This window comes from Oreochromis niloticus, linkage group LG1 (assembly GCF_001858045.2).
Source record: "Oreochromis niloticus isolate F11D_XX linkage group LG1, O_niloticus_UMD_NMBU, whole genome shotgun sequence".
Classification (NCBI taxonomy): domain Eukaryota; kingdom Metazoa; phylum Chordata; class Actinopteri; order Cichliformes; family Cichlidae; genus Oreochromis; species Oreochromis niloticus.
The window spans coordinates 14,050,577-14,072,884 of record NC_031965.2 but is presented as its reverse complement, the minus strand read 5'-3'; the positions used below and the strand labels follow the sequence as shown (position 1 = coordinate 14,072,884).

At 37.2% G+C, this 22,308-nt stretch overlaps 1 protein-coding gene across 4 annotated transcripts in view; it reads left to right on the top strand.

Moving 5' to 3' along the window:
- nhsb (Nance-Horan syndrome b (congenital cataracts and dental anomalies)) overlaps positions 1 to 22,308 on the top strand; it is a 56,120-nt gene that overhangs the window by 25,620 nt on the left and 8,192 nt on the right. For 3 of the 4 annotated variants that reach the window (XM_025905210.1, XM_005466809.4, XM_025905202.1), the window contains exons 2-10: positions 15,488 to 15,640; positions 15,727 to 15,863; positions 17,199 to 17,246; positions 17,477 to 17,521; positions 17,644 to 17,685; positions 18,029 to 18,091; positions 20,281 to 20,473; positions 21,593 to 21,724; positions 22,077 to 22,229. In XM_025905210.1, coding sequence (XP_025760995.1) covers positions 15,488 to 15,640; positions 15,727 to 15,863; positions 17,199 to 17,246; positions 17,477 to 17,521; positions 17,644 to 17,685; positions 18,029 to 18,091; positions 20,281 to 20,473; positions 21,593 to 21,724; positions 22,077 to 22,229 — 966 coding nt within the window. The remainder of the gene's footprint in view (positions 1 to 15,487; positions 15,641 to 15,726; positions 15,864 to 17,198; positions 17,247 to 17,476; positions 17,522 to 17,643; positions 17,686 to 18,028; positions 18,092 to 20,280; positions 20,474 to 21,592; positions 21,725 to 22,076; positions 22,230 to 22,308) is intronic. The other variant, XM_019356916.2, reaches the window with a different exon arrangement.

Genomic DNA, 22,308 nt, shown 5'->3' with positions numbered 1-22,308 from the left:
CTGCTGAGATGTGAAAAAAAAGTCAAAAATATGAATACACTTCTTTGTAGCACAGCTTTTTTCTTCTCTTCCTCATGTTTTTTTCTTTAACGTCTTCTTAATCATTACACAGTCCATCAGATTCATCTTCTGAACCTTGAAAGAAATCCAATCCCAGGGTCATGAACCGCTTGCTCTGACAGTCTGTGCATAAACTTATTCATTCATTAGCAGATGCTACAAACATTTTAATAATACCTATTGATATGTGATATGTGATTTGCACATGTCAGTATTCATTCATTTTTGGCTTATATGTCCCTCCATCTGTATGACTAATGCACATCCGTACGTATTTGTGTCCATCTACCTATTTCTTGAGGGAAATTCTTTCAAATATAGCTCAGACTTTCAGTTGAAACGATAGACTAATCAGATCTTGAAAGTCAAAGGTCAGTGATGAAGGTCACTGTGCATGCTTGTAAATGCCATATCTCAAGCACACCTGTTGTTCAAAGGTCGCCATTACCTCACGAAATTAACTTTTGGCCATCACTCTAAAAATTCATGTGTCAGTTATTGCAAGAATTCACACACATTTTTGCTAAGTTGGATGAAATAATGACAATGATAAATGATGAGATTTTAGTGCAAAAGGTCAAGAACATAAAATTGTGCTGCAGAAACACATTTCTTGCCATTTTGCAGCAGCTTAACTCAGGAAACGAATGGGAGATGCGGCCATGTTATTATTAGTCTAAACAACAAACACGAGTCTGGACAGGCAATGCAAGGCATGCAACTTCAAGTTGGTCGATCTATTCATGACTACTTTATATTACACATTCATTCTTTTAAAAGGTTTTGTTTTTTGTTGTTTAGGTGGGTGATGTTGCACTGTGGAGATGCAACAGCAATGCACATCACTCTTCCAGGATTTAAACAATTTGATTTCTTTAATATGACACACAGCTATTGCATTATTTCCTAAATCCATTCAGACTGCTCAGTTTAGGGCTCTGATTAGTGCCTGGTATAATCTGCTGACTCCTACTGCTTGACTTTAAAATCCTGCTTGTGTTATACAGACAGAAGCAGTTCAGCAAGAGTTCAGGATAATGTAAGTTTAATCGTTTGGTTTTTATTATCAGTGCACAAATTTTGGTTTAGATGGATCTCGGCATCTTATGAAGTGTTCATCCTGTAGGGAAGAGACCCACCAGTTGTTAACAGACAACCAAGAGCATTACCACCGAGCACAGCGTCACCCTGCCTCCAGTGAAAACCCACGAGTGTTGGGATGAATTCTGCATGTTTGCATTAGTGAATGTACGAGTATGAACACCTTTGTGTGTCGCTGGCGCTGTGTGCGTGTGTACTTATGGGATGAAAATACACATTTATCTATTTCCTGTGTATGTGTTCGTCGTGTATGTGTTCATGTGTGAAGGGGTGAAGAGGTTTATGTGCGTGGAAAGGTAAGAGAGAGGGAGAGAGAGAGACAGAGAAAGAGAGAAGCATGACCTACATTTGGCAAAGCTCATCGTATGAAACTGCCTAACATCACCCCAGAGCTCCTCAACGCAGAGCCACACGATTGGCTGCTTTTAGCTCCAGCCTGACAACAGCACTGGCATCACCCAGGGGGAGGGGGAAGGGAGAGAGAGGGTAAGAGAGGGAGAGGAGGACATGGGGAGGAGGCACATACATTAAATCCAAAAGAAGAATCAAATAGATGTAGTAATAGAAAGAGACAGAGAGTGAGGAAAACACTCTAATTACAGACAGTGATATTATTAAAGTTTGTGTGTGTGTGTGTGTGTGTGTGTGTGTGTGTGTGTGTGTGTGTGTGTGTGTGTTCTTCTTTTATATAAGAGTATATTTGACATGGTTAGAGACAGTGTAATGGTCTATTTCATAGACCATCACACTATAATAATAATTTTCCGAAAAACTCCATAAATTGGGTTAGTAATTTGGTTGTAGTGGCCCTTTAAATAGCCGAGGGAAGCCCCAAATCCCGCAACACAATAACACTTTAATAATTTTCTGCCATAAACTGATATATCTGTGTAGGTTTTCATTCGGTCATGGTAGCCTTAAGCACTCGAGCTAAAGGCAATTGGACTTCTTTTTTTAGGTTGTTGAAAACATTTATTTACTTATCCTCGAGGCCTTGGTCTTTGATGCTGACAAAAATGTATCATTGTATGGGGGGGTTTCTCAATTTCAGAGTAACTAACATTTCTGTCAATATAATGACAATTTATGTAACTATATTGTTTTCAAAAATTCCTGCAAAAATATTCCAGCAATAAAATAGAGTAATAAAGTAAATTACCTACCAATATGATCAAATACTGCTTTAATACAAATAAGAGGCTTAAATTTAAAGAAAGATTCAAGCATTATTATTTTGATCCAATTTTAAGCAAAAAATCTTACTTTAATCGATTTTTAAAGTTATAAAATGATATACTACCTATAAAAAAGTCAAACATTATAAGACTGAATGGCTAAGTCTATTATAATATATCTAAGTGTTGACACATAACTCTCCATAAAAAATGTTGTAAAAATTTGTGATTATTATTGATTGTTACTGTTTAAAATGTACGTTTACATATACACATAATGGATTACCCTGTTAGTTTAAAAGGTAATTTAGTTTTACAATTTCAACAATTAGGACACAGAACAAAAAATGACATCTAGCAGTTAAGTGAAGGGTACCTAAAACTTTAGAATAACACTAAACATGAAAGACGTCATAATCCAGGCATGATGTTTTTATCATTTCGAATTTGGTTTCCATGCATGTCCTTTTTGTATCTTATATCTTTTAAAGCTCCAGTTTCCGTGAATATTAGATTTTAGTATCCTTGTTCATCTATCTCTTGATTTGTGTTTGTTTTTATAAGAATCTCGGGGTTCTGTGTTTAAGGTTAGTATTCTTGTTTATGTTTGGTTTTTTAGTTTTTTAGTAGTTAAAGTGTGATTTCTGTTTATTCAATAAATCCCTATGGTTCTTGGTTTCACATGTATTCAACGGTATGTTCATTAGTTCCTATCTGGTATTAGTGTTAATTACTTTAGTTTTCTGTTGAATTTAATGGATTCTTCCTTTTTTCTTCTCCTGTTTTCCTGCTGTTAAGTTCACCCGTCTGCAGTGTTTCAGATTTGATTGTCAGTCGCTTCCCGTTTTACTTTGTTAGTCACTGGCTCTAGTGTCTGGTATCTACTTTGTACTTTCTGTCTCTTGATTGAGTCCGACTGTCTGTAGCACCCGTGATGTCTCTACTTCAGGTGTCTCCTTTTCCCTCATTACTGCCTTTGTATTTAAAGTTTGTGTTCTTTGTCGGTGTCTGTTTCCTTGTCTACTTTCATGACTTGAAGCCTGCTGGGTAACCCTGTGAAGCTGGAGGTAGTTAATGAACTCAGAAGTAAGATTTTTACAGCTAGTACCAACAATTACACTTCAGTAAAAGTTAGTGTTTTCTCTGTTCTTATAAGTATTAATATTATTTTATAGACTGCAACTCTGACAAGTTAATTAAATAAGCTGTATTTTGTATTTCATTGTGATTTTTTATCAGTTAGTGTTGATGCTGAAATGTATAAAATGCCTCATGTTCAGACTCTATGTGCAGGTAAAAAAAAGGTCCATGGACACACATATTCTTTTATATGTTGCCAGATTTGCTGGCAACATCGGAGAGTGGCAGAATAATGAGAGCTTGAAACCAACAATTTTTAAATCTTGTATGATTAAAGGGGCTATAAGCAGTAACAAAGTGTACAATGAAACACAAGTCTCTTTGTGTTTGACAGACATTTTAAAACATTAGGAAAACGATAACAAAACACTGGAAAAGTGATCTCTAATAGCACTCCAGGTGGAATATCTCAGAGCTTATCAGTTTAACTGGGTAGCAATGAATTAGTATAAATAGGAACTCTTGTCATTTTTCCATAAAACTGGACTAAGAGCGATGTTACGAGGTTACAAGGTTGGACTTGTAATATTTACATAGTACTTTCACTTACAGCACCGTTAGCTCTAAAAGTGAGTCACTCTCTTCCTTCCCTTTCTCTTTTCCTTTCCTTGAGATCCCCAGGCACAAGGCATTATGGGAATCACTCTGGCACAGCTCTCACTCTTTGCAGCTTTAATCTTTAAGTTGTTTCCATAGAAACAACTAAATTCACTCAGCTGATAACTGTTGGATCATTTCTAAAGCCATAAATGAATGTCTTCATCTAACATAAAGCTCCTCTACAGCCCAATAGCACAGGAATGTCTTAGTCACTGTTATTCACTGATTATAAGGAATGGAGAGTCAGTGCTGATGACGGTGTGTAGGACAAAAAGAAGTCCAGTTGTTAAGGGGGTTTTTTTGTTTTTGTTTTCTTGTGTCTTTTGGGGAGATTTTTTTCAACATTTCCCAGTACGACCACTGCCATACCTTTGTAACTGGTGAACCCACTTCCTTAGATTTGGTTATTTCAGGTTAACATAGCTGCAGCAGAATCCCACCTGTCATCTTCTACAGCATGTTGGTGTTTCTTCAGTCACCTCAGAAGCCCTCTCCTCTCCCCCTCAGTATCTGCCTGTCTCTCTTTGGTCTCTTCTTCTGTCACACTCTTAGACTTGGCATGTCATTAGAATTACAGACAGACAGAACACTAAAAAGAAAAAAAAGTCAAACATAGCCCATTAGTGTGATTGGAATAAAGACCAGTTGAAAACAGACTCAGACAGACACACACACTTGCGCATGCATGCACACAGACACATGCCCATTCACACTGTGACCAGGGTAGGAGTCTTCCTCGGCACGTGCACAGCAGGAGATCACCCACTCCTTGCAAATGTGCCGGTTTCCATGGAGACACACAGTTAAAAATAACATGGGCGATGGCTTGTCTTGTGCCATTCCACTAACATGGCTGAAGCGCTCACAAACACACACACACACACACACACACGCGCACACACACACACACACACACAGAAATGTTGGCAGCAGTGTGTCTGACAAGCACACAGAGAACAATATGAAATCACACACACATACGGTCACAGTTCTTACAGTATGATAGTGGCATTTATTCCCACCCTCCTGCCGCTGGCCTATACAGAGGTGATCTCTGGTATTTTTGGAGAGAAACAAAAACACACTTAACTATGGTTACTGTATAAAGCAGATAGTATGAGTACACCATTATAGTATATAAATCTACCTTTACATTAACAGTTAACTTTAATTCTTTGGGGAAAAGTCATCCTGTTACTCATCCAGCAGATATACACCAACATAAGTGTTTATTATTTTCTTATTACTTGAGGAATCTCCAGAATTTGATCACTTTTTAGAGAAATGTGACTTTGTACCTGATGACACACGTTGCTAACAGTGTGTGTCTCCCACTTGGTAATGTGCAGGTACTTTATTAAACATTTATAAGAACTTTTCTCAAGTTAAGCAGTTGCTTTGCCAAAACAACAAATGATCTATGTAAAATTTTCTCTTGATAATTCTCTATATATGTCACATCAGGTAATTTCTCATAAGATAAAACTACCTGTAAGTGAAGCTTTACAATATTTTGCAGTTATAACGAATGTTTTTGTCCCTAGTCTGGTTAGGGATGCATTAAGGTATCATGGATCACTAGACACAGTGATGGAAGATGAAATAACAGACAGCATTAAGACAGGAATATTAAACTAGGATACTAAACAGCATCAGTAAAAAAAACAACAACAAAAAAACAGTCAGAGCAGTCAGATGACACAATTTGTAAGAGGAGTTCAGAGAGTCTAGAAACAGAGTCACTGACTACAAATTATTCTAAATAACTAACATCAGTTAAAAAGACCACTTTCCTTTCCTAGTTGCTGTCTCTTACACAGGTTCACCTATCTCCAGTCTGCACAAAGGACTCAGCCAATACTTGTGATATTATAAAATGACCATCTTTATTCATAAAGGTCATCATAAAAACATGCAGATAACATTTGAAGTATGTCAGGTGTTTGGTAGAAAAAATACAAAACATGTATTTACTTATATATTTACTGAGGCAGCGTGTAGACTGCCATGTGATAATTGCCAACATTAAGAAACAAAGCGTACTTGCTGTCTGGTATAGAAATCCTTTGATGACATATAGCTTTTTTATGCCTTTATAACAATTCTACATGAAGTGAATGTTTGTACAACACACCCCAGTAATAAACTCACCATAATTACAAATACACAACATTGGCTCTCACTCTATGTAGTGTTCATGCAGTACCACTAAGGGGCAGCACAGGAGCTTTCCACTGGTGTCTGTTAATACTGAACAAACAGCAAGTACAGAGCCAGGAAATAATCCCTTGAACATTTAACCTGCTGTTATATTGTTGATATTTTCTCTGGCTCATCTGACCCATTGTGACGTAGTGAGTGCTATAAATAAGGCTACGCCTGTATTGACAGATGCTCTGCCTCATCTCTGTTTGCCATTACGGCCAAGTCCCGCAGCCTTATAGAAATGGGCATGTAGCTATGATAACATGAATGTTGTGCAGGCCGGAGGGAAAGAACAGAGGGATTGAGGAGGAGGGAGACTGAACAATGGAGCAGGTGTGCAGCTTTCGAAATAGGAACAGAAACAGAGAACAGCAGTAAATGTAATGATTTGAGAAGATACACACTGGAAGCAAGTCACATTATATACCAGCACATTGAGATAAATTACACTACAATTCCATAAAAATGTTTAAAAATCTAGCTTTAGAAATCTTATCAGCGACTAATAATTCAATTTCAAAGCATAGAAATTGAAAAGTGAAGTCCAATAAATTCTAAACTAGCTTGGCAACCTTTAATATTTTTTGTAAATTCAGTAAAAGGATCTTAAAAGTCTACTGAGCAAGATGGTTCTTCAAACAGATAAATGTTCAACACTTTTGCCTTTGCAAATGACTTTGGACATGGAAGAATTATGACATACAACATGAAGTCACTGCAAAGTGGTTTATTCTTAACCTCCTAGGACTTGGCGTCCACATATGTGGACATCACATTTTGGGTTGTCTAGACCAAAATACAAAATTTTGCTCTACAAGGGCCTGATTTCCACTTACTTCTATTGAAATTTAAAATGAAAGTCCTCATGTGTGAATATAATTTTTCTCAGAAACAAAAATCAGGTTAAAAAAAAAAATCTGGTAATTCTTTGTTTTTACATTCATCAGGTCCCAATCAGCCCAAATAGCAAAGAGAAATTAAAAATGCATGCATGTCTTAGGAGGTTAAAGGTAGCAAGTACATTAGTGAAAGGTCTGTAGTGCTTACTGTGTTATTTTAAAGTTCTATTATGAGGTCACTGGTGTTGATCATACATTATATTAGCCAGTCAGTCTCAAAAACAGTGTGTATCTTTTGACAAAAATATATACAGAAGTAGTCATTTATATGGTATCAGAGTGACATTCATAATCATCAAGCTAAGAAAATGCAAGAGAAAAATACCGAGCATGATCCCTCCATTAAAACAAGTCTGTAAAAGCTTGTTTTAAGTGACTTAAAAGATGAGACTGATAAAAGTGATTTGGTTAAGCTTCTCAGGCAGAGCAACCCATTAGGGTCCTATCTGAGAAGCTCAGGTTACGAAGCAGTTAATATGTGGTTGAAAGGTCTCTGATCTTGCACTGATGTTTCATAGATCACTCAGTACCACAGCCCCTGACAAACAACCCCAGGGACGCCAAGCTATTAAGGACTTCCCAGCAGTCCTGTTTAGGAAATGTGCTGTAAATAACTGAGGCAACCCACGAGCAATCTCTGTACATTTAATATTCGGAGCCATGTGCTCTCTTTGTCTGCATATTGACCACTGCGGGGAAGCGTGCAGGGACACGTGGTGGCTTTAGATGTGTGTTCAAATATTGCTGGTGTGTCTCCCGGGCATGGCAGGAGGCTGAAAGCTCCTTGATCAGACTGCCAGCTCCACCAGCTCTTCTCCAAAGTCAGAGCTCCAGATTACAGCAGATTACAAGGCGGGGTGCGCTTACACTCTCTCTTTCTGTGAGTGCGTGCTGTTTATTTTACACCCACATGGGGATGATGACCCTGATAGTCAGTGCAGACAAAGACAAAGTTTCCCTAAAGAGGACACTAAATTATTGAAAAAAAGGCAAGAAAAGGCACCATTGAGCTCAGCTTTTTCAAACAGTAGACTCAATTTTCTCCCCTCTTCTTCAGTGTTGCAAAGTTCTTCAAATATTTGACTGCATCAATGAGAGATGTTATAACCGCACAGCATGTCTTTTAGATCACGGTCATACATATTCCCAGCATGTGGTGGATTAATACATTAATACGTTGACGCTGAAGCCTCCTTCCACATATTACCACATAATAAAGAGATTATGGTCAGGGACAGGCCATGCCCAGGCAGGAATCTACCATCTGATACAGGCACATGGGGGTGAATCACAGGGACAACAGGGATGGCATACAGAAGTGTAGGCCTGTCACTCTTTGTTAGTGTCATGAGGCTGCCAGCAAAGCCAAATTGGAACAGCCACATATTCTATGGACAAGAAAGAAATAGTCCTTTATAGTGATATGTTGGGTCAGCTGAAGGGAGGAGAAAGCAGGGATAGCAGGTGGGTGGGTGATGAGGAGGAGGAGGGGGGAGAGGTCTGTGTATGCAGATGTTGTTAGTTGTTGTTAGATGTTGGGCTTGCACAGGAATGGTTTAGAAAGGACTGTAGCTTTAAATAAGGTGTTATTACTGAGGAACAGATGATAAGGAGTCTAAAAGAGAAAGGAGGACCAGCAGACGAAGACACAGAGGGAGAAAAGAAAAAGAGGAACTATACAGCTGCTGACTATGGCTTTGGCTTGTCTTGGTCTAGGGTGCGTCCCTGTGCGATCCAGAGGTACTGTCTCCAACATCAAGTGTATCTTAAACTTCTTTCTTCCTGTTTAGTCCTTATTTTGATTGTCTAAAATGTTCATTGGATTTTTATTAGGACAGGACCATTCTCCTGTGTTGATTTTATATCATTTGTAGAATCAATGTAGAATATTGCCGTATCCATATTTTTGGGAGGGAGTGGTTTAGGCTGTATATATAGAGTGCTCAACACAGATATCCATTTAGTGTTAATAATGCATAACTTTAAACCTTTTTGTATACTGTATACCCAAATTAATTTATCTGCCCTTACATTCATATAAATTTGAGTGGCATCCCATTCTTAATCCAAAGGGTTTAATAGGATGTTGGCCCAACCTTTGCGGCTATATCAGCTGCAACTCTTCTGGAAAGGTTAATTCAAAAGGTTTAGAAGTGAGCTTAAGGGAATTTTTGACCATTCTTTCAGACACTGATGTTAGATGAGAAGGCCTGGCTTGCAGCCTCCACTCTAATTCATCCCAAAGGTGTTCTATCAGTTTGAGATCAGGGCTCTGTGCAGGCCAGTCAAGTTCTTCCACACCAAACTTATTCATCCATGTCTTTATGGACTTTACTTTGTGTAAAGTCTATGTTGCACAGTCATGTTGGAACAGGAAGGGGCCATCCCCAGAATGTTCCCATAAAGTTTGGAGCATGAAATTGTCCAACATGTCTTGGTATGCTGAAGCATTAAGAGTTCCCTTTCTCCTGGAACTAAAGGACCCACCCCAACTCCTGAAAGAGAAACCCACACCATAATTCCCCCTCCATCAAACTTTACACTTGACACAATGCATTCAGACAAGTACTGTTCTCCTGGCAACTGCCAAACCGAGACTCGTCCATTGGCTTGCCAGATGGAGAAGTGTGATTTGTCCCTCCAGTGAACACTCCACTGCTCTAAAGTCCAGTGGCGGCGTGCTTTACACTACTGCATCCAACGCTTTCCATTGCACTTTGATATAATGTGATGTAAGGCTTGGATGCAACTGCTCGAACATGGAAACCCATTCCATGAAACTCTTTATGCACTGTTCTTGAGCTAATATGAAGGTCACATGAGGTTTGGAAGTCTGTAGCAACTGACTCTGCAGAAAGTTGGCAATTTCGATGCGCTATGCACCTCAGCATCTGCTGACTATGCTCTGCGATTTTACGTGGCCAACCACTTTGTGGCTCATTTGCTGTCACTCGCAAACGCTTCCACTTTGTTATATACCATTAACAGCTAACTGTGGAATATTTAAGTGAGGAAATTTCACGGCTGGACTTATTGCACAGGTGGCATTGTATCACGGTACTACGCTGAAATTCACTAAGTTCCTGAAAGTGATTCATTCTTTCACTCATGTTTGTAGAAGTGGTCTGCATGCTTGATTTTATAAACCTGTATTGTCTACCAAGCATTTTGTCACATAGTGATGCAGTGGTAGTACTGTTGTTTTACAGCAAGAAGGCCCTGGATTCAAATCCATTAACTGGCTGGGGACTTTCTACACATGTTCTCCTTGTGGGATAAATGGAAGAAAATCTATGCATGTGGTTAGAAAAGAAAAGAATTAAGTCCTTTTCAGTTGTCAAGATCAGGGAAACTAGCGATTAGAGAACCAGGAAGAGATAAATGCAATTTTTTTGTGCCAGGCTATAAACATGTTTATTTCTGCCATGAATTTGAGCATTTTGGCATAGAAGTCAAAGGGACTGGCTGAATAATAGACATTAATCAATAAATCAACCTAAAGATTAACTGATTAAATTAATTCTTAGTTTTATATCACTAAACCTTATACAGCAAAAGATTATACTGCCATTTTTATAGGGGTTGGAAAAAAACTGATACAGCAAAGTATATTTTGTCTGGCAATATTGTATTGATACAGTCACACAAAATATTGATATTTTATTATAATAAATTAAAATACTCCAGGAATACTACAAACAAAAGGGCCCATCTTGCCAATCTCTCAGAGAGATTGGCAAAGGTTGGCAAATAATTAGTACCTCATTTATAAATGTAGACAGACTGCCAACATGTTGAATAAGTATTTGTAAAATGAGCGCAACTTGAGGGAACAGGGAGGTTGCTTTGAGTAAATGTTAAAATTAAATGTGAATTTTTGTCTATGTAGACAGCAACAGATATGTGATTTCTGACGATTAATCACAGTTATTTGCTGATTTAATTTAACTGCAAACTTGATCGCATTCAATCGCAGACTGATGGCAGTCTTATGACAACTTTTACGGCACCTTTTAGTGACAAAGAGAGATGGAAAGTTTAAATTTAAGGACATCATTTTCAAAAAAAAAAGTTTGATTAAAAAAAAAGTTTGATAAATTGCAATATATGTTAATGCAATACTCATATAGAATATCGCAAAATGTTAAAAATTGCAATAATATTGTATCGGGAGCAGTGCTGGGGTAAAGACTCAAGAAAAATAATGTATTACACAATACTACAAGTTAAGCAGTATGTTACTTAGTTACTCACCGCAGAAAGTGATTCGTTACACTACTTATTATTTTATCGTTACTCTATAAAATTACCTGAAATTATTACATAATTACCAGTTAACAATATAAACCTATAGGCTACAGTCCCACACACCAACACAAATCCCTACCCTAATGGTGACACACATAAGAATCTTTCTTTTAGTATTTGCACATGAAAACACAGCCGGCAACACAAAGCAAAGATGAAAGGCAGCCCAAAGAGACTTTAAAGCAGTCGCCACAGTGATTCTACTTTAGAAACACGAAAAGGTAGAAACGGAGGCTACAAGTCTGAGTTCTTATTCAATTCAATTCCATTTTATTTACATACAGCGCAAAATCACAACAACGTTCAACTCAAGGCGCTTTATACTCTAAGGCAGAGAGCCTAGAATAATAGAAATCACTCCCTTTGCAACCTGGTGAAGATCAGGGTCTGGCTGCTGGGCAGGAGACAACAAACACAGCAATAAAGTCACTGTGGATTCTTTGCTAGCTTTGAGTTAGCATGCTGTCTGTGCAGCTGCTTGCAAAGGGCCAAAGTTGTATGAGCAGCATAATGTAGCTGGATGCCACTTCAACTTTACCATTGCACTCTCATCCTTTTGTGCAATAAAAATTAAAGTAATTTCCGTATCTCCACTCCTCAAAAGCTCTATTGCTGTACCACTCTGCCATTTTTCTCTTTCCACACATGAAATAAAATCAGCTGATTGTAGCTTGTAATTGTAACTGTAATGTAAATACAGTAATGCTTTATATTACCGTGTTACTGAAAAATGCCATGTAATCACAGTAACGTGTTCCACCCAGCAAAGATCCTGAGTGAAGTATTGTGATAATATCATATCGTGGGGTGTCTGACGATTCACACCATTTACATCTTTATAGTCATTTGTACTTACACTGACCACTCAAAATACTTTAATACAGTACTCTATTCCATGCATGAACATATTATCTACCTCACATTCTCAGCCGGTTCAGAATCACCAATTACCCACAGAGACACAAGGAGACGATGCAAATTCCAAAGAAAAAGGCCCCAGTGGACCAGGAGGAGATAGAAAACCAGAATCTCAGAAAATATGAGATGTTGCACCGTTTGAGTTGCCATACGCTCACAGTGCAGTTTTCCTCAGCAGAACTGGCTGGCTTGTGTTTCTTATATAACAGCTGTCTACTATGACAAGATTCTGCAGCTACTGCCTAGGGAGCATACTGCCTGACCCAGATACACCCTAATACATTCTACTAATGACTTACATTCACTCACATCTGGACAAGAGAGATTGAAAGAGATAAAAAAAAAAAAAAAAAGATACAAAATCTGTATATATAAATATATATAAATATAGCTGGACCAGTAATAGAAAAGTTAATGCTAAATCTGGGATATGTGTAGTTGTCACAGATGATTATGTCTGGTTGTAGTCCTGCTTCATACAACCTTGATAAAAGTATAGTTGTGACACTGTGTAAAATGGAAATAAAAATACATTTTTAGATCATTTAGCACATATTGAATCAAAAGTAGCACAAAAAACAACTTATAAAATGTTGATTATTTTTGATAGATATATTGAATTTGCTGCTAAAAACTCAAAATCTTAAATGAAACAGTGATATAAAGGCAACAAACAGTTTTGCAGTGCTTAAAAAAACACCTGGTGAGACATTTCACAACTAGTTAATTAATAAAGCTCTATTAATAACATGACTGAGTCTAAAAAGAGCATCCCAGATAGGCATGGCATCCTCTTTCCATCCCTTTTGTTTCACAGATTACAAATACTATTGCCAAGTCTTTGATCGAATCAATCAGAAGTGGGATTAATTTATGATAAAGAAAAAACAAATCTGAAAAGTTAAACATCTTAAGTTTACATCAAGCAAAACTGGGAAGAAAGAAAAGAGCTTTTTCAACTACTGTAAAGCAGCTCTGAAACAGAGTGCTGTTAAAAAAATGATGCAACACTGAGGTAAACATGACTTGAATCAAACATGTTGCCAGTATCAGATTTAAAAGCATGTATTTCATTAAGTTTCATGTTTCATGATTTCTAGATTAATAAGTTCTGTTTGTTCTATTTTCGTTTGAATTCAATTCATATTTTCTTTTTTTATTTACTAGGGTTATTTATATTTAGAGTTTCTATATATATTTTATATCATTTTTCACAGAACCATGAATTTCCTTTTACAGAGAAACTATTTTGGAGTGTGCCCAAGCTCTCGAGCTGTAATAAGTGACACCAGTCCTCCTGCAGATATTCAGCATACCCAACATGGCGAGAGAAAGGAAATGTGGCCAAACTGTGTTCATCCAACACTGTCAGTGTAATAAAAGCAGCTGTTTGACATACAGGTGCTTCAATTTGCTGTTTGGTTAATTGCAATGTTACAGCATTGCAACTGGGTTGCTAATTTTGGGAGTTTGTAACATCTGAACACACATTAATTGTCCAGTTGAAACAAACTGACATTTTTCTACCTTTAAACTTGCAATGTACAGACACTCAACAAAAGCTTTTCTTCCAGCTTTGGTCAATATATTTTGCTTGTCTGTCCTACTTGTAATGAAACTAAAATATATTTCAGTTTCTCTTAAAAAGTTCTAGTTCTTTTTTCAGCTGTGTGAAGTCTTGTTATATCTTCAAAAACATTATCTTTCTGAATTATACAGATGTGAAATCTAAAAAAGTGACTTTGTCTGTAACTGTAATTTGTAATGGTTTGTTTGATGTCACTGAACTGACTCTGTGTTTTTGAACCTTGTAGTTTACATGAGCCAAATGCTGTCTGATTATAATTGGATGCAGGCACATATAAGGAAGGTTGCGTGGCTACTGACGTACAGTGTGGCTTCCAAGGCTACAAGTGCATTTTGAATTATGAGTTATAAGACAATTGACTGCATAAGCTAAAGGGCTTAACAGCACATATCTGTCATTCTTTCACTCCTTGTGTGAACATCAACTTTGAGAATTATATACAAATGAGATATATATATATTATATCTCATTTATGATGGGAGAAATTTTTCTTTGCGGAAATCTTTGTTGCAATAAAAACATGAAGGGCTGAGAAATTTACAGTGGTCTGTTGGTATGTTCAGAGTTTCAGGTGTGGGTTTAGCTGCCACCTGCTGGTGTGTCAGGGCTTTGTCTTGTGTTTTCATCCAGAAAGACATACAGACTAGACACTGGCAAATTCTGTCTGTAAACAGATTTGAAAAAGGTGACTGGCTGAAGTCTTTCAGTGTGGAGCCTGCATGTTCTCCCTGTGCCTGCGTGGGTTCTCTTCGGGTACGCCAGCTTCCCCCTACAAGCATGTCTAAAGACATACTTGTTAGGTTAACTGGTGATTTTAAATTGGTCAAAGGTGTGAAGGTGGGAGTGAATGCTTGTCTTTCTGTCTGTGTTAGTCCTGTGACGGCTGGAATAGGCTCGAGCCTCCAAGCGACCCTGAACTGGACAAATGGTTAAGAATATGGATCGAAGGATATACTTGTATGTGTGTGTGCAAAGCACTCTGCAAAAGCCCTATGTTCTAAAAGTAAATGGAGATTGCCTTCAAAATTATTTAAGATTCCAAAAGTGAAGTTATTTATGAATTAATGTCATATTAAATGAATGAAGACTACATTATATCTGCATTTATTGTGCTGGCCTTCAGCACAACAGCAGCTTTCCTAATTATATGCTAAAGTATTTGATGGGCAGGTTATTCAAGCATCTTGGGGAGCTTGTCATAGTCTTTCTGTGAATTTAGAGCATCTCCTGTTTCTTCACATGGTCCTCGATGATGTTGGTTGCTTTTCCTTCTTCTCCTCATCATCAATTCATAGCACTGTTGTTTTGCTTCAGATTTTTTTGGAGACAATTTTGATTTCTACGCGTCCTGTTTATTTATGATGTAGTAACCATATTTTAGTTTGTGACTGGACACGCAAACTCGAGAGTCCCAAGTTAAAACTTAAACATGGATGGTCATATCAAAGATTCTATTTAAGAGAATTAATTGCGTCTCTCTCCTCTCATCTTAGCGGTGTCGAACCTTGACATAGAGAGCAAGCTGTCGGTTCACTATCAGGCTCCATGGCACCAGCAGCACAACGTATTTCATCCTTGCACCCGACCGCCGTGTCTGGAGGAGCTGCACAGAAATGCTCAGCTCAGTCTCAGAGCTCTGCACCGAGGTGAGAGAGGCAAAACCAGGCCCCAAAGTTGCATTATGTACAAAGTATGGATTGGAAATTTGTACTCGTGTGTTCGGTTTTCACAGACGAACAACAGCGGCAGCGGTCCACGAGTCGGGAGAGAAACAGGGTGACCATCTCTATCTCAGTGGCGCCCCCCATGCCCACCTTCCCTTCGCCCCACACCATCCGGCGGCAACAGAGGAGTCGCCTGGCAAGAGCGGTAAGGATGACTCACTGAGAGTAACGTGAACTAAGAGTATGTTACGTTTAACAAACAGGGTGGAGTTAAGATGTGGTTCACTGTAAATGACAGCAACTACACCAGGGACTTCCCTTGCTCCATAAATCCTCATTTAGGACTGTGCATCTTATCAGTGGTCAGGTAATATCTGTAGTAAAAGGTGTGATGAAATTTGGTATTTGGCGTCAGTATCTCCAAGATTTTTCTTCAGTCAAATGTATGTATTTCGATATTGCACCTTAATACTTATTGTTGACTCCTATAAAACAAAAAATAAAAGGAGATAATATTTTCATATACTTACGGTGTCAGAGTTCCACCTCCCTCCACCCATACTTTGATTGTGATTCCTATGCAACACAAGAGATCAAACACACAATAAAGAAAGTTAGAGATTAATTTGATTGATATAATTTTTTGCTGCAATCACATATTTTTATAGCCTGATAAAATTATCATTGTGAGTTATTTTGGCCATGATAGTTGTGTAGATTACAGCTCTAATTCCAACATAAACTCGTCTTAAAACAATTCTGCCGTGTGGCTCCAAGTAGGAGAAACTACTCCATGATCTGAACCAATATAATGTTTGCATTTGTGAATGTTGTGTGTGGAGCACCGATGCAACAGATCCACTTGTCAAACCAGTAACAGTTTAACAATTTTGAAAACATAGCTTTTATGGGAACTAAAAATACTCCTAATAGAACTCTCAGGTCAGCTGATAAGTCTAGTTGTCCCTAGAAGCAGGCTAAAAAACAGAGGAGATTGGGCCTTTGCGTTTGCTGCGCCCAAACTTTGGAACAGTCTGGCTCTTGAAACTAGGATCTCTTCAACACTTGACATTTTTAAAACCCATTTAAAAACACATTATTACTCTCTAGCTTTTAATTGTGACTGAGTTTTGTTCTTTGTGTGTGTTTGATCTACTTTTCACTTTTTTACTATGTACAGCACTTTGGTCAACCTGTGTTGTTTTTAAATGTGCTTATAAATAAATTGATTGAATTGCTTACTTTGAATTCAGTGTACAGGTGACAATAAGTTGCTTAGATAAGCTTAAAGTGTTTGCTTAACTGCTTCAAACTGCCCTGTGGTGCTGTTTGCTTTTTGTTTTTGTTGGTTTTTATGAAATCTGTACTTGGTGGCCACTAAAATCTAAATCACTATTATCAAAAAATCACCAAGTCTGAGGTAGATGTGCAAAAACTTCCTTTCCTCTTGTTTTTTTTTCTTATTCACATTTTTGTGGAACCTTTAATTCATGTCTTCCAATAAAATGATAAAATATCGTATTCTAACTTTTGCATGCAGCAAGAGAGAGCAGAAAGGGAGCGAGACTTAGACTACCAACCCAGGAAGGTAAAACAGAAATTTGTATGTCACTTTTCTATTGACACCTGCTAATGTGAAATTTATGTTATATGCACATTTGTGTACAGTTACTCCTGTGTGTCTGGAACTATATGTTATCATGCTACATCTTTTATACCACTTCTATTTTTTTAATTGCTTTGGAACTTTTTTGTGTAGAGGTTGTGTGTTTTTAATTGCACTCGCTCTACCCTTTCTTGTTTCAAAAACTTTTGAAGGAGAGGCCTGTGAAAGAATCAGAAATCCAGACCATACAGAGAAAAGTAAGAAAGATATTTACATTTGGTCAAAAATTGATCATTTTCAGTCCTGACAAACTTTACAACATTTGCCTGTGTGTGCGAAAAAATGCTTGCTTTTATGTGTGCGTTTCTTTCTACTACAGGAGAGGCCAAGAGAAGCAGATGTTCAGACGATCCAAAGAAAGGTAAGAAAGATGTGTCATACCTGACATCTGATGTCAAATATTTGAACACCTTTTTTTTCTTGTTTTTACAGTTTTTATGTTAGGAGATAAATGCAGGATTCTTACTATATAACATATGTTAAAAAAATTCCTGGGTTATGCATTGAAGAACAGGAACATGTAGCAGCATCGATTAAATATCTGTTGGGGAGAAAAGGTTGAAAAGAGTGCACTGCCTTGTTCAGTTGTCACCTTTTGATTTTCCTTTAATCTTTTTATTTGGAATTATTTTAAATCTTTTGGATTTCACATGTCACTTCATCGACTTAATTTATTTATTTTTTGTTATATTTTGTGTTCTTAGTTTGAGTGCTTTTACTCGCTTCACCCTATTGAAAGTTGCATCTTCATTCCATGGAATAGAAAGGTACCAAGCTTTTTTGTTTTAATTTCTTTTTTTGTCTTCCTATCATATTACTTGTTTAGTAGTTTGAGTCATTCAGCTACAGCTTTCAGTGTGGAGTACTTTGATAATAATTTAGCTATTGCATAGATTCATTGGACACTTCATTAGGTACACCTTACTATTACTGGATTGGACACCTTTTGCCTCAGTTCTTCATAGCATAGATTCAACAAGGTGCTGGAAACATTCTTCAGAGTTTTTGGTCCAACATGATAAAATCACTGATTTGTCAGCTACATATCCAGGATGTAAATCTCCTGTGCCACCAAATCCCAAAGGTGATCTATTAGAATGAGATCTGATGACTGTGGAGGTCATTTGAGTACAGTGAACTCACTGTCATGTTCAAAAAGCCAGTTTGAGATGATTGGAGCTTTGTGACATGATATGTTATCATGCTCAAAGCAGCCATCAGAAGATGGGTACACTTCTGTCACCAACAACCATACCACATTCAAAATCACTTCCTCATTCTAATGCTTGAATTTCATCTCTGTTGGGTAATTTTGACAATGTCTACATGCCTAAATACCTGGAGTTTCTGCCATGTGATAGGCCGATTAGATGTTTTTGTCATTCAATATTTGAACTACACTGTTAAAAAAAACATCTTAAAAAAACGGTAATATTCCGGCAGCTGGGGCACCAAAATACTACCGTAAAATCACAGAAAATAACTTTCTCATAAAAATATGGTTATTTCCAGTAATGACAATACAGTTTGTTGCGCTAATTTTACATGGGATTCTGCCTTTTCCAAGTGCTTTTGGACATTAAATTAGGAACATTTTAACGTGATCAAACAATGAAATTACCTATAAACAAGGTCAATGAATGTGGCAATATGAATAATAATACTTAAATGTACAGAAATATACAGTTAACAGTTGGTTTAAATAATAATGGATTGCATGCCCTGGGACAGACTGACAGAGGCAAGGCTGCCATATCGCACCATCGGCCCCTCTGGCCATCACCAGTAGGTGAAGAGTCTTGACCACGGACACAACGACCAAGAGTGTCCGAGCCAGGGCTCGAACCGGCAACCTTCTGATCACAAAGCGAACTGCCAACTCTTGAGCCACAATCGCTTAGCAATGATACTAATACTTATGTGATGTAACACAAGTTTATAGGAATCATGTTATATACTTTTCCATAGCATTACATTTAAATTCAACAGTTCAGTCTTTCAAATAACAGACAGATATTTGTGAAATCATGATACATTTGTGAATGTATATTAACAATCTAAATATGCATATGTACAGACAGATACATTTAATAATCATGAAAATTATGTTTTATTACATTACAGTGATTTAACGTTAATTGACATTTGAAATGTGAAGTCAAAGTCTATTTACGTAACTTTAATGATATTCTAGAAGAACAGAACAAAACTGTAAAATGCACAGTAAAATACTTTTATATTAGGATTTTTTCCTACAGTGCAGCCATACCCGCGACCTTGTGGTTGTTAGTTCACATTCATTGGCCGATGCTTAGCGTCATGTTATTATGTGTCCCAACATCCAATGGCATGTCACATTGTTTTCATGGCCACACCCTCACCCCAGGTGCAGAGGCCTATTTCTGTTCAGGAATGTTGTGAATACTTTGAGATTTATATTAATTGCAATTCCTACCTCTACATTTATTTTTTAAAATATATAATTAGCACAGCGTGGCCGTGCAATGTTTTATATGTTTTTTTTAGTTTTTATTCCTATTAATTATATTTTCACTTTTTACCTCTATCTAAATATGCATATGTACAAAAAAATATATTTAAAAAACAAGTAAATTGTGTTTTACTATATTTACAGTGATGTTATGTTATTTTACCTTTGACATGTACAATCACAGTCTCCTTATGTAAATTTAATGATATTCTAGAAAGACAGTACAAAACTGTAAAATATACAGTAAGATACTTTGACATTACTATTTTTTGGAACAGTGTAAGTTTACCTAATGAAGTGTCCATAAGTGTATATGATAATGTTAGAGAAATTGTAAAAAAAAAAAAAAAAAAAAACTGTCATGATTCACCTCACCAATGTAAGAAATTACTGTTATTCTTTAACTTTCTTAAATTAAATCCTAACAGACATTTAATGCTGCCAATCTCTGCCTGTTTCTTACAGGCTACCTCTACAGGGGAAGGTGAAGGCAGTGAGGTCTTGGGAAGCAACAGAGCCCAAGCGTCAGCCCCCAGTGCCCCTTCAACCCAGGATAAGCAGACAAACTGGTCGAAGGAAAACGTCCCACCATCAGATCACAAGTCATCTGGCGATTCTCATCCTATCTCTTCCTGTATCATCCCGATCAATGTCACAGGTAAGTTAAAAAAGAAAGAGTAAATAAAGTTTAAAAAAACAAAAAAACAGCATTTAAATGAGTTGATAATCTGAAACAGAGAAATGCAATAGGAACATGTAACTTGTGAGAAAAGATGGAATGCACAGGCCTTATTCGGTATGTGCTACAGCTCATTCATGAGCTGTTACTGTTAAACATATCTGCTCTGTTATTTGTAATTGTTGATATACTTAGAAATCATAAGCTTTAATAGCTTAAACTCTATTTAAGAACTACATACAGACTACATATTTACTAGTAAATATGATTTTCAACACGGTTTTCAAGTACACGTTTGCACAGTCACTAAAAAAGGAAAAGGCACTACTTTTACCATTTGCAATAGGTCAAACACTTTAAACCGCACATTAATAGCAATAATAGGAACTTTTAATTGTAAACACAGAAATTAAGATGCGACTGAAGTGGCAAAGAAATATGTTCCCTCAAAGGAAAGAAGAGCCACACCTGCCGTTTGCAGCAATTACTGGCGGCCTTTGACAACTATCACGGATCTTTGGCCATACCATGCACACGTCTGGAAAGATTCCCCTTACTCTGCAATCTGTTGTGACTGTCATTCACCCATAGTTAATGGTGTAGAATCGTACCAGATAGAAAATAAAAACTTGCCAATTCTTATGGCTTAAGCCCTATGGTGACTATTAAAACGCATGTGTAAGCAGCATATGAACGTGCAAATGTTAGATTCTATTTACATGCATAGAAAAGGTGTAAATGGCCTTGATTGTGCAGTTTCTTTATACACATACACAGAAAAAGAAGCAGTACATTTTATTTGAAGTAAATATTCTAATCAATTGCCATATAGATGTTGTGAATCTTGGTACCCTAGGCAGTTTATAGGGTAAGTTTAATCAAGATTGAACCAGTCATCTTGGAGGACTTCAGAAACAAACATACAGCCTACGCTAAAATCATTATAGTACGATGATGATGACGACTTTTACTGGCCTTTGTCAGGACCAAAACAGAGACTTTCTCATCTAGATATTCCCAAACCTGGGATCATACCAGATAGTTTGCTTTAAAAAGATTATTAAACAACATTTTATATATACATTGTTGTTATTACAGGAGTTGGGTTTGACAGGGAAGCAAGTGCTCGATGCTCTCTAGTCCATTCTCAGTCAGTTCTTCAGAGGAGAAGGAAGCTAAGGAGGAGGAAAACCATAACAGGAATACCCAAAAGAGTACAGCACGATATGGGTATGTTATAATAAAATCCTTCTCGCATAGTATTTTACTATACTATGTATTTTTGTACTTTTGGCAATAAAAAAGTTGACTTGTAATTTTTTGCAAACAGCTAATTTGGTTCTCCATTTTTAAAGAGGCTTAAATGTGAATTATTTTGATCATGAGTTAAAAAACTTCACAATTATGTGTAAAGTTTGAAGATGCGAGCCAAAAGGATATTAAAGAACAAAGTTGTTGTTTATTTAAGGGTTCATCTTCCTGCGGGGTTGTTTGTGGATATCACGTTCTGAAGAAAACTCAGATGAAAAAGTTAGCGCAGGATATTTCCGAAAGTAAAGACACTTTGATTCTTTGCTTTCAGATTCCGATGAATCACCCGTGGCAAGAGAGCGCACAGTGATTATCCATGCCAATCCACATCAACTCTCGCTCTGTCAGGAAGAACTCTCAGTCAGTGGTCGCCTCCATCACACTCGTGACTCTGGCTGCCAGACAGATGATTTTCTTATAGCATGTAAGTTTCTGATACTGGAGGAGGTTCTTTAGGGTGAGCACTTTTACCACACATTACAGCACGGTTCTTCCTTGATTAA